The sequence below is a fragment of the Ammospiza nelsoni genome, chromosome 8 (assembly GCF_027579445.1).
Source record: "Ammospiza nelsoni isolate bAmmNel1 chromosome 8, bAmmNel1.pri, whole genome shotgun sequence".
NCBI lineage: Eukaryota > Metazoa > Chordata > Aves > Passeriformes > Passerellidae > Ammospiza > Ammospiza nelsoni.
The window spans coordinates 14512737-14527225 of NC_080640.1; the positions used below are offsets into that span (position 1 = coordinate 14512737).

At 46.2% G+C, this 14489-nt stretch overlaps 1 protein-coding gene across 1 annotated transcript in view; it reads right to left on the reverse strand.

Annotated features, from left to right (window-relative positions):
* Window positions 1-11487, reverse strand: part of ENTPD1 (ectonucleoside triphosphate diphosphohydrolase 1) — a 33826-nt gene extending 22339 nt beyond the window's left edge. Inside the window, exon 1 of the mRNA XM_059477200.1 lies at window positions 11437-11487. Within this exon, the coding sequence (XP_059333183.1) occupies window positions 11437-11452 (16 nt within the window). The 5' untranslated portion in view covers window positions 11453-11487. The remainder of the gene's footprint in view (window positions 1-11436) is intronic.
* Window positions 11488-14489: the final 3002 nt, after the last annotated feature.

Here is a 14489-nt window from a genome sequence, read left to right on the forward strand (position 1 = left end):
TCACTTAAAGAGACGTGAAGGATAGAAATGAAAGCTAGCAGCTGAAGGAGAAATAGGAGCTGTACAGTAACTCCTGGGGCTGTCTCCTCAGAGAAGATGTGGGAACCCTAGTCTTGAATCCATGTATGAACTGGCTGGGCTCCCACAGCAGTGTTATTCAGAGGACTCTCAGCAGTGGGTCTCTTCCTGGGCCATGACCTGCCTGTCTTCTACGCAGGCATGTGGGAAGTCAACTTGCTTTGGGTGGGAACAGTGAAGTCAAAGTGCTTGGGAGTAGTTTCAGTTTTGCACTTGCCATCACTGAAAGCATCTGAGAATTTTCCTTGCCCTCCTGGTTTGTCTGATATTTTTATCCAGTATTTTTCAGCCCTTAGAGCCTCTTACAGCTCAACTTAGGCCTGATTATATTTTTGCTACACTGATCACACCAAAACAAAAGCTTCTTAAACTCTGATGGTCTTAGCAGTTATAAATGAAAAAAAATGTGAAAGCTTTGGTTAAGAATGGAGAAGTTTTTTATGTAGCTATGATACAGCAAATTAATGCAGCAACAGCACATGACCTTACAAAACAGGAAGACGATGTTAGTTTTGAAAAATCCATTGGTCCCATTTTCACACTCACTCTTCCTCACTCCCTCTGTACTCATAGGCACCAAGCTGGCTGAGGTGCTCCAGTGGGATCCTCTGTGAGATGAAACCCAGTGTGCCAAGTGCCAAATCCTCACTGCACCTCTTGGGTTCCTCTTCAGTGACAAGCTACAAATTCTTGAGCAGGTCTTTAGCCATCTTCAGGAGTTAATGGTTACCACAGGGTGATCCTTTTTCCTGGAAAGCCCTTTTATCTAGAACAGGTGGCTGCTCAGTGCCTTTCTTCCCCCTTCATTTTGGGTACCTCAGCTCCCACTGTCTATCTGCTTGCCCTGAGAGGAGGACAACTTGCACAGAGGATGTGCTGTGAGTTTACTGTGATCCCTCAGTTATTTGTTCTCCAAGGACTAGTCTGCACTTTATCAGCACCCAGGCCTTTTCCTGACACGCCATCCATGTGAGGCTTATCAGGGCACAGGCAGCCCTTGTTGCAAACACATTTTTCAGCACTCACCCAGTTTTTGTGCAGTCAGTTATGTCCTTGGTTATCATTATAGACCATTTTCTGTTACTCCTTGATCTGTTGCTTCTTCTCTCTCACACATATATTCCATTCACATTTTCTCCAGGCCAGCTGGAGTATTCCTGCACCTCCAGCTGCATGCCTACCTTATGCACGGTGTGTTTTCAGAGGCCATCATTGCAGTTGGTTAGGTTAGGTTAGGTTAGGTTAGGTTAGGTTAGGTTAGGTTAGGTTAGGTTAGGTTAGGTTAGGTTATGACAGCAGCAAAGGAAGTAGGTTTTAGGGCTGCTGTGGTTACCATGCAGTTCTGCTGCTCAGATGCAGGCAGGTCTCCTGCTCAGAGCTTGTGGCACAGCACGACCACAGCAGCAGTGGCAGTCTGTGGGAAGTCAGAGGGTGCTGAAATCCTGCAGAGCAACACTGTCACTACCAGGCTCACCACTGAGGATTTAAAACAGTTTTCAACCAAGATCTCAGCAGCAATGTTAGAGCTGGAGCTGTTTTCAGCCTGTCACCTGCAGAGCAGCTGCCTGTGACAGTACAGGGTGAGACCATTGTCACTGGTGTCACCAAGACCTGGTACAGTTCTATACTCAGGCTTGCAGGGCAAGGCTGGCATTAACCTCAGCTTCTCCCATAAAGCTCCTGTGAGACAGGACAGCTGCAGTTATCCCAGAGCAGAATCCCAGCACCCACAGGGAGGCTTTTTGCACTCACATTTTCCCATGTCACATTTCTATGAGTCCAGCCTTCTCCCAGCACATAGACACTAAGCAAGGCCAAGACTCTCTCACTACTTTCCAATATTGCCAGGCTCCCCTTGGCTGTCACAGCTGACTCCAGCTCTCAGCAGTGCTGTCTGCCCACATCATACAGGAAACTAATACAAAGCAGGTAATGCTGGAGTATTGTCAGCCTTTCCCTAATAACAACTCATAACACTTAAATTTGACACAACGCTTTTCACTCATACATTGCCAAGGAGTTTACAGAGGTCAGCACCATTAGCCTTATTGCCCTGGTTGATGAAAAAGCACAAGAGAGCAGCAGGCATCCCAGTGCTGTGCCCTGTGGACCATCCCACCCACTCGTCTGGGTAGCTCTCATGGACCAGGGGCTGCAGCACACACTCTCCTGCAAAGAGGCAGAATTCCCAAGGTCCAGGGAAAGAGCAGCACACTTTGGTTACAGCTACTCTTAAATTCATCTTCCATCATTTTGATATATTCTCTGATGTTCTGCCAGACTAACAGCAATTTGGAGATTAATGGTCCAGTAAAGTATGCACATGACTCACGCTACAATTTCTCTGCAGTTCTCCTACAACTTTAAAAACAGGGAATAGAAATTGAAAATGTCATTTAGGTTAGAAAAAACAGGATGGAAAAGGGTAACAAAGGTATCAGGGTCCCATGGAGGAATGAAGGCGTTCCCTGTGTCTTCTTCCTGCAGACTTCAGGGATGGAAGAAGGAGAAACCAGCAGTTAAAAGAATTCATTACTACATTATAAAGATGCCAATAAACTCGACTAACTGCTACACCACACCAAAAATTTCCAAGATGTGTAAATTTATTGTTACAATCTCCTGAGAAACAGAGAGGCAAAAGAAGTTCTCCAAATCCCTGTTTAGAGAAGGACATCTATTCCCAGCAAGGCCTATAGGATCCAGTTAACATTCTTGGGTGCCAAGCGGCCACAGGACTCAAGATTCTTAAATTGGTAGAGAAATTACTGGTCTCTGTAGCTGAGACACGCTTTGTAACCTAAAAAGCCACAGTGAAATGACTGTCTTTAACAAGGAGTGCATAGCATGGGGCCAGGTTCTATTGTAAACCACTATTTTTAAGATGAAGTGCAGGGGTTTAGTTTCACAGTCTGCTTAACTGTTCTGTTTGCTCTGCCACAAAAAGGGACTATCCTACCTCTGTCTTATGCCATAGTTCCACCTTTCAAATAGGATCCTAATTCTCTTTAGTTAATGACACAATAAATTCTAAAGAACTGTGCTGGAGCATTCTTTTCTTCTTTTCTGTATGGCTTTCATGCTTTTGGCCACAGCAATATTTCTAAGTATTGTAAACAAGAGCCTGACCACTAGATTTACCAGAATAAAGTTCTTTTTGGCTTCCACTGTGTTCATGTTTACCGCAGTCTCAAACAAAGCTGACAAACAGTAAGCTTCCTACATTATTTCAGTGAAGTGAGACGAAATATATGGAAGCTTTAGATCAACTTTTTTGGCAATTCAATTCAAGACAAAATTGCAGATTTTCAGTACATTTCCCGAAAGAATCTGGAGCCAGCAGCTAGGGGCTGATTGTGGCAAAGAGCAGATGTTCTCCCTGGCAGGAGCTGCCCACTCCCATTCTGGCAAAGAGCAGGGAGGGACAGTTCTCAGCAGAGGAACAAATCCCATTCCATTACCTGTCCCCACCACCAAACCCACCCTCCACAAAACAGCTCCACCTTTCCTCCCCCTGCACGCCTGCTCCCTGGGCCCTGCCATGCACTCTGGATGTTTCCATCCATCAGCTGTAAAGAAGGGACTCCAAATTCCCTCCATCCCTCACTCTTGGAGGAGTCTACCCCTTCTTGCTGAGCCCAGGGAGGAAGGTGGAGATGCTGCTGCCTCCCCTGCCCCCAGCTGCAGCGGGACTTGTGGTGAATGTTAGAAACCACAGCAGCTGAACCAGCCCCTCCTGTGTCTCCTCTGCCTCGGGAGCCCCACAAGCAGATTGTGACAGTGCTGTGAACCAGCTGAGAGGCTGAAGTGGTTTCTAAGTCCTGAGCTGCTGACTCACCTTTTCCAGTCAGCACACAGAGCTCAAAGGCCAGGGATGGTTTGAGCTTTGGCTGAGAGGTTGCAGACAGTTAACAAAAAAACAAACTAAATCTCATTCCCTTGTAAAAATAGGTCCTTTTTCTTTGCATCCTCTCCATCAAGAATGCTCTGGCACTCACCATGATTTGTGATCAGAGCCAAGACTCTCAGGAGGAGAATACAAATCAAAGGAGAGAATACAAATCAAACTAAGAATACAAATCAAACTAAGAGCCTTTAACTTCTACTTAAGCAACATAAAACATTTGCTTAAAGGTGCAAGTCCCAGCCTGTAAATTAGTCAGTTACCCTGTAAGGGGTACTTTTTATTCAGAAGAGATGTAGTATTCAGCTTGGTGAAGGTCACAATAGAGCACAGAACAGCACAGGTCAGACTGATGGGTGTGTGGCTCCTCATACTAGAAACTTAATCCCTGTGTTGACAGCACAAGGGGAGTTTGAAAGGCAATGTAAAGGAAGACAGTGAAGTGGCTCTGCAAATCCTCACTGAAAGCTCTTCCCAAGCTGGAATGGACAAATATGGGCCCCAAATGTTTCAGACAAGAACCACAACAGGCAGACTTGTGGCATTGCTGGTGGTGGCTTGTGGGATCTCAGCACCTCAGGACGGAGGTGCAGAGTGGCTGAGACCACCCTTGGGGGGCTCGGGAGTCCTGGAATGTTGCCAGAAGTGTCTGGTGGCTGGACTTTGATCCTACACAGGAGACGACACCTGTATGAGGATGGGAGGATTTCACTGGGTGAATGGTGAAGGGATAAGTTAATTAGAGTGTAAGACACAGGGTTTAGGATTTCTGTACAGGGGGGTCTAAAGAAGTAAGATGGAGGAATTGGGGCGTGTCCTGTTCTTCTTCTTCTTCTTCTTCTTGGCCTCCATCTTCTGTGGTGATGTTGGCACTTTGGGATTGGTTATTACTAAAAGTGCACTGGTTAATAAGGGTAAAAGGTATTGGGGAAAAATAATAAATATTGTATACGTAAGTTCGAGTATAAAGATAAGTGACCGCCCCGGGGGCGCTCAGTGTGCTCATGGCTGGCTGCTGGGCAGACCTCTGTCGGGCCAAGAGAAAATCTTTTAGATAAACAATTAATAAACACCGAGACTGAGAAAAGATCTGAAGTCTCTTCTCGTCCTTTGAAGCGCGAGCTCTTCAAGGCCATCCCCGAGCCTTTCCAGGCCACCTAAACAGCTAAGAAACCGACTAAACACTCACAGGACAGTGACAGCACTGACCATTACACTGCCTGCATCACCCTTGAGTGTGAAGAGCCAGTGCAGCACTAGGGACAGAGGGACAAGGACAAAGAGCAGGCTTGGAAACAGATCTTTGCAGCATTTTCCACATTTGGGGGCAGTGAGTGCATGAGATGATGTGAGCAGATGAATTTGTTCAGTGTGCACTTAGCTGACTCTGTTCTCTTCCATCTGGTCTCTCACACTTTTCCCCTTTTCTTAATTTGTACTGCTAATGCAATGTTTCAGAGCACAGGGCTTGTGTCGTGTCTCTCCTTGTGTTGCAGTGAAGATTTTCCTCCTGCACTTCCCAATAACTTTCATGAAAGTGATTTTTACCCTTATCTTCCTTCTGTTCTCTCACTTGGGCCAGTGTTGACTTTCAAGTTGGACAAACTGAAAGTTATCACAGAATAAAAAGAACAAGGCCAGAAACAAGGACAGGTGCCTTTTCTCTTTCAGCAGCAAGATTAATATGAAATGATAAAAAGTTAAGAAGATAAGAAGTTCACCCTTAGGCTCTGCTGTTCTCCATTGTGAGCATTCTGTCAACAGCTCTATGACTAAGAGACTGATGGAAATGCCTGCCACAAACCTTCACTTCTACTCAGAGGGAGGTTTCCAATGAGCTGAAACTTAAAGCCAGTTCTCAAACCTAGATAACGAAATAATAATAGAGTTTTATAAGTAATCCACATCTAACTTGGCTTTCAGAAAATCAGTTGGGTTGCTTCTCTTGTGAACATGATCCAAGATTTTACAATTTAAATTTGATCAGTCTCAAGCAATACTAATCCTTTAGGAGGTGGCCCTCCAAAGTAATGTCAGCATCACCTACTTCATCCCAAAGTTCAGCCCAAACACTTCCGTCTCTAACCAAATCTTAACCACCTTGAACAGGTGATTTCTAAGCTCAGAACTCAGCTCCTGTCTCAACACACTTCCAAACACATCCAGCTCTATGGAACACTGTTATTGGGCACTGGGCTAGTAAGAAGGTATAAAATACCTGCCCAGAGGATATTAATCCAAAAATTTCATTTCCTGCTGCTCTCAAACCCACAGGTGGAAAGACGTCTTAGGAAAAGAAGGAATGTAGCTAAGCATGATACTTCTGCACCACATGATGCCAGTTTTGCAACTTAGGTAAAACCAAAAAGATTATAAATTATTATAGCTTCTGTAACACTTTGTTTTTCAGGTGTTCAGCCTCTTAAATTTATTCTTTCTCCTCCAGAAATTCCTGAAGTGTATTCTGTATGTTTCTGGTAATTACACGTCAAAGGGCAAACATATTGCAGTGGTCACAATAAGGTTGACTAGAGGACAACCTTCTCCCTCCATGGTAATGAAGAACCCAAGACCTCTTAGTTATGGCTGTCCCAGACATATATATATATATATATATTTATATTTATAGACATATACATACATGCCACACACCTCTACACGTTTTTTTCTGAACAACGTTGTCTGGAAATCTTTCCGGTCTATTCAGTGTTTGAATGACCAATTTTCCTCACAAAGTCACATTAGCTTTGCCTTTACAGGCTTGGCTTAAAGCCTTTTATTTGCTCTTTATCTTTCCAACCACTCTTGGCTTCTTTAGACTTTTTCCTCTGACTTAATTGGTATTTGTACTGGTCCTCCTAGCATTGACAAACTCCATCTGCAAATCAGCAGTGATTTTATGCTTTTTAGATCATTATTGGAAATGTCTAATGCCATCAGGCCTCTTGCAGAATACCTCTGAAAACACAGCTGTTTCATGATTATTTCCTTTGATAACTATTTTTAAGGTCTATTGTTACCCAGGTCTTAATCCATTGGTTCATTCTTTGCTAGAGAGTCATAGGGAGACTTTTGCAATCAGAACAACATTGGAAGTGTATCTATTGTGAAGAAGTTTAAACATGGAAGGTATTCATATTTAATCTTTTCAACCACATTTTTTTCCTCTGGAAAATAAAACAAGTGCAAATAATTAGTTGGAAAATAAAGGACCAGTGCCTTCCCAGCCCTACATTTATAATCCAGACCATGGCTGTCAAATACCAGCCAGGGAATTCAGTTCTTCTGGTTCCCCTTTTGTGTGGTGGTTCTAAACTATCTGGAGAGTCAGGCTTTGGAAGTCCCTTAACTCACAGCCCAGATTTATTCAGCAGCCACTCAGCTTTTAAGAATACTTATTTTTTTCCTTAGAACTTCAATGAGTGTTCACATGCATAAGACAAAATACAGCCTGTATTTTTCCCGAATGGGAATCACTCCAGGCTTGTCTGACAGCTATTTTTTTAAGTCAGCTGACTTACTGTGTAAACAAAAGAGCCTTCAAGAAAGTAAAGACAGATTAAAAGATCTACCAGTGCTTGAAATACTTCCACCGCTCCTTCTTTTAAGTGCATTCTCCAGCCAAGTTTGAAAACCAAAAGAAACATATTCCTTGAAATTCTTGCTGCAGACTCTTGTAAGTGGGACCACCTCCATCCTAGGATGCAGGATGGGGACATCTGCTCACTTGAGGGGGCCACATGAACTCATAAGTTTGCTTCTGTCTGGGATGAGTAATTTCCTTTTCCATGTATTCATTCCATTATCCATTTTGACAGTGTTACCCATTTCTACAATATTATTCTGAAAGTTACTTTGATAAGTTTTATTCTCTACAAAACCAAAAGAATATAATCAAACTAGCCATTACCACTTGGTTACTGAGAGATCTATCCAGTAATTTATGTAGGACTAATGTCAGGCTATGTTGGCAGTAGCTCTCCAGAATACCCACCATCACACTGCTGGGATATTGGGTGAACAATAGCACTCTTCCCATTGTTAGGGATATCCATAGTGCTCCAGCTTGCTGAAAATGAACATTATTGCTTATAGATCTTCTCAGTAAGTACTAGGCACATTTCATTTCAAATTGTTGTTAAAATTTATTGACCCCAAAACATTTATCTACAAAACAAACTACTTCCATGAACATCCCTGAAATATTCCTTCATATCAGAATTCATTGCCTCCCCTACTCCCCCTGTTTTGGAAAAGTATTTAGCCAACACTTTTCTGGTTTTGTCCCACATTGTCATTAAAATCTTTCCCTGTCCACCTCCAAAATGATCTTGCAATTGATCTATACACATTATTTTGTTCCTAAGGCATACTAAATGCCTCCTTTGAATTGTGCCTGGCCCTAATAAATTTAGATTTTCCCCTGACATCTTTACTTTCTCTAAATAATCTTCCCCAATTCAGAGTCTATGTTTTCCATCAGATGTTCTCTACTTCCTCTTTCTCCATTTCCTTTAAATTTACTTGTTTTTCCTTTAATTTACTTGTTTTAACTTCACAGCTTGAATGAACAAATCAAAGTCATCTTCGTTCTTGGTTTTGATGTGCTGCTCAATATGTCTTCTTTAAACTTTTGATTTTTCCATTCACATTCCTTTACTTTTTTTTCCCTGTCAGATTTTGCTTTATTACGGTTCCATGCTGAAATGATCTATAGAGAGCAGTCATCAGACAGTGACTAATTAATCTCTGTGTATATAGAGACCCCCAAATCAGAGTTACTACATGAGTGCCTTTTATGTTAAAATAGATATATTTAATAAGGTTTATTTCTTTTCACTGCTGTCTACATGAGATCAGTGTCATGCTCTTGCCAGACTGAAGCACACCCATGCATCTTCCAGTGACATGTATTTTTTAGGTTGTCATGCTTTTTGCCCAAGAAAGTATTCAGTGATCAATGATATAACCTGTTGCTATGTAGCATCCCAAACAGAATTTATTTTTTGGCCATTTTAGCCAATTTCAAAGCAGAGCTGATGGTGTCAGTGTTTAAAAACAAGCTTCCTAACACTGAAGAGTAGTGTTCCAAAGGCACTTATCACAGTCCCTGTGGACATGGCTCACAGGAAACAGGTGTCTTACTGAAACACTTCTTAATAATTCCTTTCTGATGACAGGATGTGCCCTTGGTGTGCATTTGTGCCTCATTTCAAGGTGGAATCTTCCTACTACTTGATGAATACCACCTGTCCCAGACTGCCCCATGTTGAGCCCATTGACTGCTGGAAAAGATACTGTGAGAGGCATTCTCAGAAACAGTGTGGTGTTTTCTTGCCCCACACAGACGAAATGCAATTCCAGGCTATTTATTGCACTAATTTTCTATGGGGTCTTGCAATACTTGCATGCTCTGCAGGTCAGCCTCTTACAGAACCATCATTGCCTCATCTGCAATTGGCTTCAGCACTGTCAATTTCCTTTAGTTTCCTTCTGTCTCTTTAAAATTCCTCTTTCTAAAAGAAGGCTTATGTGGTCGTTTTTCCTAAATCAGTTCTCATTATCCAAGTTTCTTCCCTGTGATTCCTCATCCACTAGAAAAGACATTTCTGTTCAAGCATTGTATTTCATTTTTGGAATAAAACTTTTAAAAGACTGGTTTCAAAGCTATTCTTATTTCCCTCCTCAACAGAGGCAAATTATCTCCAAATATTTCCAGCTTCACTCATGACTGCATAAACTAATGAGCTAACCTTCTCCTTCTGCCAGTCTTTGCTTTAAATTTTGATGCCTGTCAGACTGAGAAAATGCTCCTTCCTCTCAAATGCATTTATCACATTCTATGAAGATAAAACATTGGAAAGGTCCAATTTAACATTTTATTTATTCTAGGGGGAAAAAAGAAATCGCATTTTGTTTCCCCGTTGTCATAACAATGATGAATGAGAGACTTCCACCTGGTACGGAACAAGAAACTATCTGCCCAAATATTTTTCCTGTTTACTGCCTCTTGTGAATTTGTCCGAGTTCCTGCTCTGTGTTTGAAAGCCCCGCACGGAGCGCATTGCTGTCAGCAGCACGGAAAGACGGACCGCGTTGCAGAAGAAGGCGCTGTAAACAGAGGGTAAGGCACCCAGATAGAAAAAAGCTGATACTAAACTAGGAAATGTTTCTGCCAAACGTTGTGACTAGTGCTGCTACGTGCACCGTGTCAGCTGATTATAAAAGGCAAAGCCAAGTACAAGACATGCATCTTGTAGAAAAATCACGGTGCAATAAGCATCTGCAGCTATTGCCGGCTCCCTGCCCCGCTCCTCAGGACCGCACTTAAGGCCAGAGGGCTGCCAGGCTGCCGGGTGGGGAATCCTCCTCTTCCGGGCACCGAGAGCCTCTCGCAGCCAGCACCGCGCTGCTCCCACCCCCCGAGCCATTGCTCGGTTCCCACCGAGGTCTCCTGACAGCCAACACTTCACCGAGTTTGTGCTCTGCCCTCCCCGCCCCCTTCGCCCTTGGAGCGCGGCGCCGGCCCGAGGACAGCGCCGGCGGCAGCCGGGACGGGCCGGGGCTGCTGCTGCCCGCCGGGGAGGGGATCCCGCACTGCCGCGGGAGGGGAGCCCGCACTGCCGCGGGAGGGGAGCCCCGCACTGCCGCGGGAGGGATCCCCAACACTGCCCCGGGAGGGATCCCCAACACTGCCGCGGGAGGGGATCCCGCACTGCCGCGGGAGGGGAGCCCCGCACTGCCGCGGGAGGGATCCCCAACACTGCCGCGGGAGGGGAGCCCGCACTGCCGCGGGAGGGATCCCCAACACTGCCCCGGGAGGGGAGCCCCGCACTGCCGTGGGAGGGATCCCCAACACTGCCCCGGGAGGGGAGCCCGCACTGCCGCGGGAGGGATCCCCAACACTGCCCCGGGAGGGGAGCCCCGCACTGCCGCGGGAGGGGATCCGGCAGTGCCGCGGGAGGGGATCCGGCAGTGCCGCGGACAAACTCCGGGAGCCGCCGGCTCCGAGCTCCCGCTCCCGCCCGCACCGCCCGGGGAGCGCCGGCCCGCGGCCACCGCCGCCTCTCCCAGCAGCCGCGGCCCCCCACCCGGGCTCCCCGGCACAACTCGGCATTGTCCCTCCAGGAGCGCCCGGGAGTCCCGGGGCTGGAAGATGATGTCAGCCGGGGGCGGACTGCGGCAAGGCTGCGCCCACCCCGGCAAGCCCCCGCCGCGGAGCCCTCGCCCACCGCCGGCAGCGCTCCGCGGGCGCGGAGGGAGGGACGCGCCGCTCGGGGATGCCGCAGCCGCAGCTCCCGCCTGACTGGCACATCCCGAAGGAGAGCTCCTCATGAATATGCACAGCCTCCCCCGAGCGCCGGCCGCGGGATGCCCCCGCCCCGGGGGCTCCCGCCGAGCCCCGCGCCCCTCGCCGGGGATGAGGGCTGCCTTCGGCTCGCTTCTGTCCTTACCCTTTGGCTCGTCCATCAGTGCCGGTGCTCGCTCCCTCCTCCCGCGCTCCCCCCTCCTTCCTCTCTCAGCCTCTGCCGGCTCCGAGCTGCCTTAGTGAGAGGTGCTCATGAAAACGGGCGCTTTAGTGGTCCATAGCTGTGGGAGGGGTTAGTTTAACTCTACATGACTCAATCCGTGTAACTTGCAGGCTGACCTCCCGTTTTTCTCAGAGCACGGATCGCCTCAGAGCTGCCACGTTACCAGCGCCTCGGACTTCTCCGGGCCGGAGGGTCCCGCACGGCCGGGGGCAGCGGTGCGTGCCCGGGGCTGCCCGGGGGAACCGGGGCGCTGGGGCTGGACTGCATCCCTGGCTCGGGGGGCAGATGGGCAGCGTGGCTACGGAGAGAAAGCATTCTGTTAGAGTAGGGTTTTTTTGTGGTTTTTATTTTTTCTTAAGTCGCATGAGACTGAGAAGATACCCTCCACACCAGCGAGGTACTGAAAAGGCAGTGTCCAGAGAAGAGATCACCTTCCTTGTTTCTAGATCTGAGGTCCAGCCCACAGGGAAAAAACCTCAACCAAATAATGAAAGGAGATAAAGTTGCAATAACTGCTGAAAAGTAATTTCCTGCACCTGCCTGTCCCATAGAATGAACTCACACCGCTGGCTGCATCTCCTGGGAAACTTTGTGAGAGCCAATTTTAGACTTCTTGCCTGGAGTGCCTGAAGGGATCCTACCCTCCACCACTTTTTAATCCTGAGTCACCACAAATAAGAAATACAGGGTGGTGCTGGAGGGGTCCCAGCAACTTTTCTCCATAGCTTGTGACATTCAGTCCCATTCCAGGAACCACAAGTGTCTCCACACTACTGTCTACAGAGCTGTCAGCCTCCCAGTGCAAAGGAAGTTGTAAACCAACCTGACTCTTTCACTTTCTTTTCAGAGAAGTGGATATCAGCTTCCCAGCCTCTTCCCTACTGGTCACCTGGAGCACAGGGCTCCAGAACGTGCAGCCAGGTGCTGCCCTGCCTGTGCCAGAGCCTGCTCCCCTCTCAGAGCTGCCCCTTTTTTCCTTCTCTCTGCAGCTGGGCACCATCCAGCTCTGCGCCGGCTTCCAGAGTTCTTGCCCCTAGGAGAGACAGCAAAAGCAGGATCCTGGTGCTAGGACCTGGAGGACGACTTCTGGACATGGGGTTTCAAATCCCTTTTGTTACTGCAGCCCACCATAAACAATGATCAGTTCCTTCTCCTTCGCAAACAAACATTGACCTGGCCTGTATTACTCCAGCTGGTAGGGCAACACTCCCATTTCTAATCTTCCTGGGAACAGGAAAATAAGGATCAGTGAAATAAAACAATTTACATGACCTTATCTCTCTACAACTTCCAGAGAGGTGGTTGTAGTCAGGTGGGGGTTGGTCTCTTTCACCAGGCAGCAGCTGACAGAACCAGAGGACACAGTCTCAAGCTGCATCAAGGGAAATATAGATTGGATATTGGGAAAAAGTTTTTCATGGGATGAGTGATAAAGTTCTGGAATGACCTGCCCAGGGAGGTGGTGGCGTCACCACCCCTGGATGTGTTCAAAACAAGATTGGATGTGGCACTCTGTGTCATGCTTTAGTTGAGGTGTTAGGGCATGAGTTGGACTTGATGATCTTAAAGGTCTCTTCCAACCGGGTCATTCTGTGATAATTTAGGTTTTAGTGATTAGTGTGATTAGTGATGTCACTGCTGGTTCGAAAGCTCAAGGAGGAATGTTTCATGAGATGAAGGTAGACACTGAGTGTCATCTTAATGAGTAAAATTGGCTTGGGAAGTGCAAGAGAGAACTCATCTTACTTCCAGTGATAAGTCAGCAACATATTTAGATGGTTTGTCATGGCAGAAGTAATTTTGTTGGTGACCTTGAACATCAGTTTTTTTTTTTTTTAAATAGGAGTGCAGTTGATGCAATGCTTAGTTAATAAATGAAAATTTTAAAGTGTTCACTGTAATAAATATCAACTGCACAGATGTATCAGTAAGAAATAAAAAAAAAACAAAACCAAAACCTTGGAAAAAGTATGAGTCCTTATCTACCAACTTACACACTGACTTCCCTAAAGAATACTTGCTGGCAGAGTATCATCACAGGAAATAAATCAAATATATACAAAAATTCCATACATTGAATAAATTAACTAAACTGAACAGTAGTTTTAAGAAATAGCTGGAATTTATGACTGATTTTTCAAATGCTAGGTTAGACATGATGTCTCTACAGGCAGAAATTCAATAAACTCTGTCAGCTGAGCTCACCTATGAGCTGAGAAGTCCAAATTTAACAAGTGGAAGAGATGTACAAGCTCCCCTCAGAGAAAAATAGATATGATTTCACACCATGTTGAACAGATCTCAGGATACCCAGAGCTGGGTATTTCAAGTCCTTTAAATGCACCTCACAAACTACAATAAGCTTTTTTTATAGCAGTCTGCCAGTGACAGGCTTTTGTTTATTTTTTTCCCTTAGGAAAGTTCACTTTCAAACTGAGACACATGAAACTTCTATGGGGAAGGATGATACATGATCAGTCAGCGACCATGAAGCACACAACAGTGTTTTCACACAAGAGGAAGGTGTTACCTGGAACGTGAAGGCCCCGTGGGGAGGAATTGCTGTGAACAGTGATGGTCTACTACACCTAAAAATACCCAGGTCATTCACAGAGCCACAGGGAACAGACTTCTGTGCTCTGTAGTAGGATGATCTCCTCTAACTGATGGACTGGTACACCTGTGAGTGGCATTCCACAGCTGCAAGATCAGGGAATGGTGGCATTACATCTCCTGCAGCATTTAGGCGCAAGAGACAGTGAGGAAACTTTCCCCATCCTCTGTCACAGCCCCAAGGGAAGAGTGGCCTTTGCAGCCTCATGTGACATGAGATGTAGAGTTCCCCTTCCACAGAGGGTCAGATCACATCCACGTTTGCTAGAGCAGTTTGGCTCTGTCTGCTGATCCTCCTGCCTTCGGGCAAACCTCTGCCTGCAGTACACAAACCAGCAGAAGGCAGCAGCAGATTCTTTGTC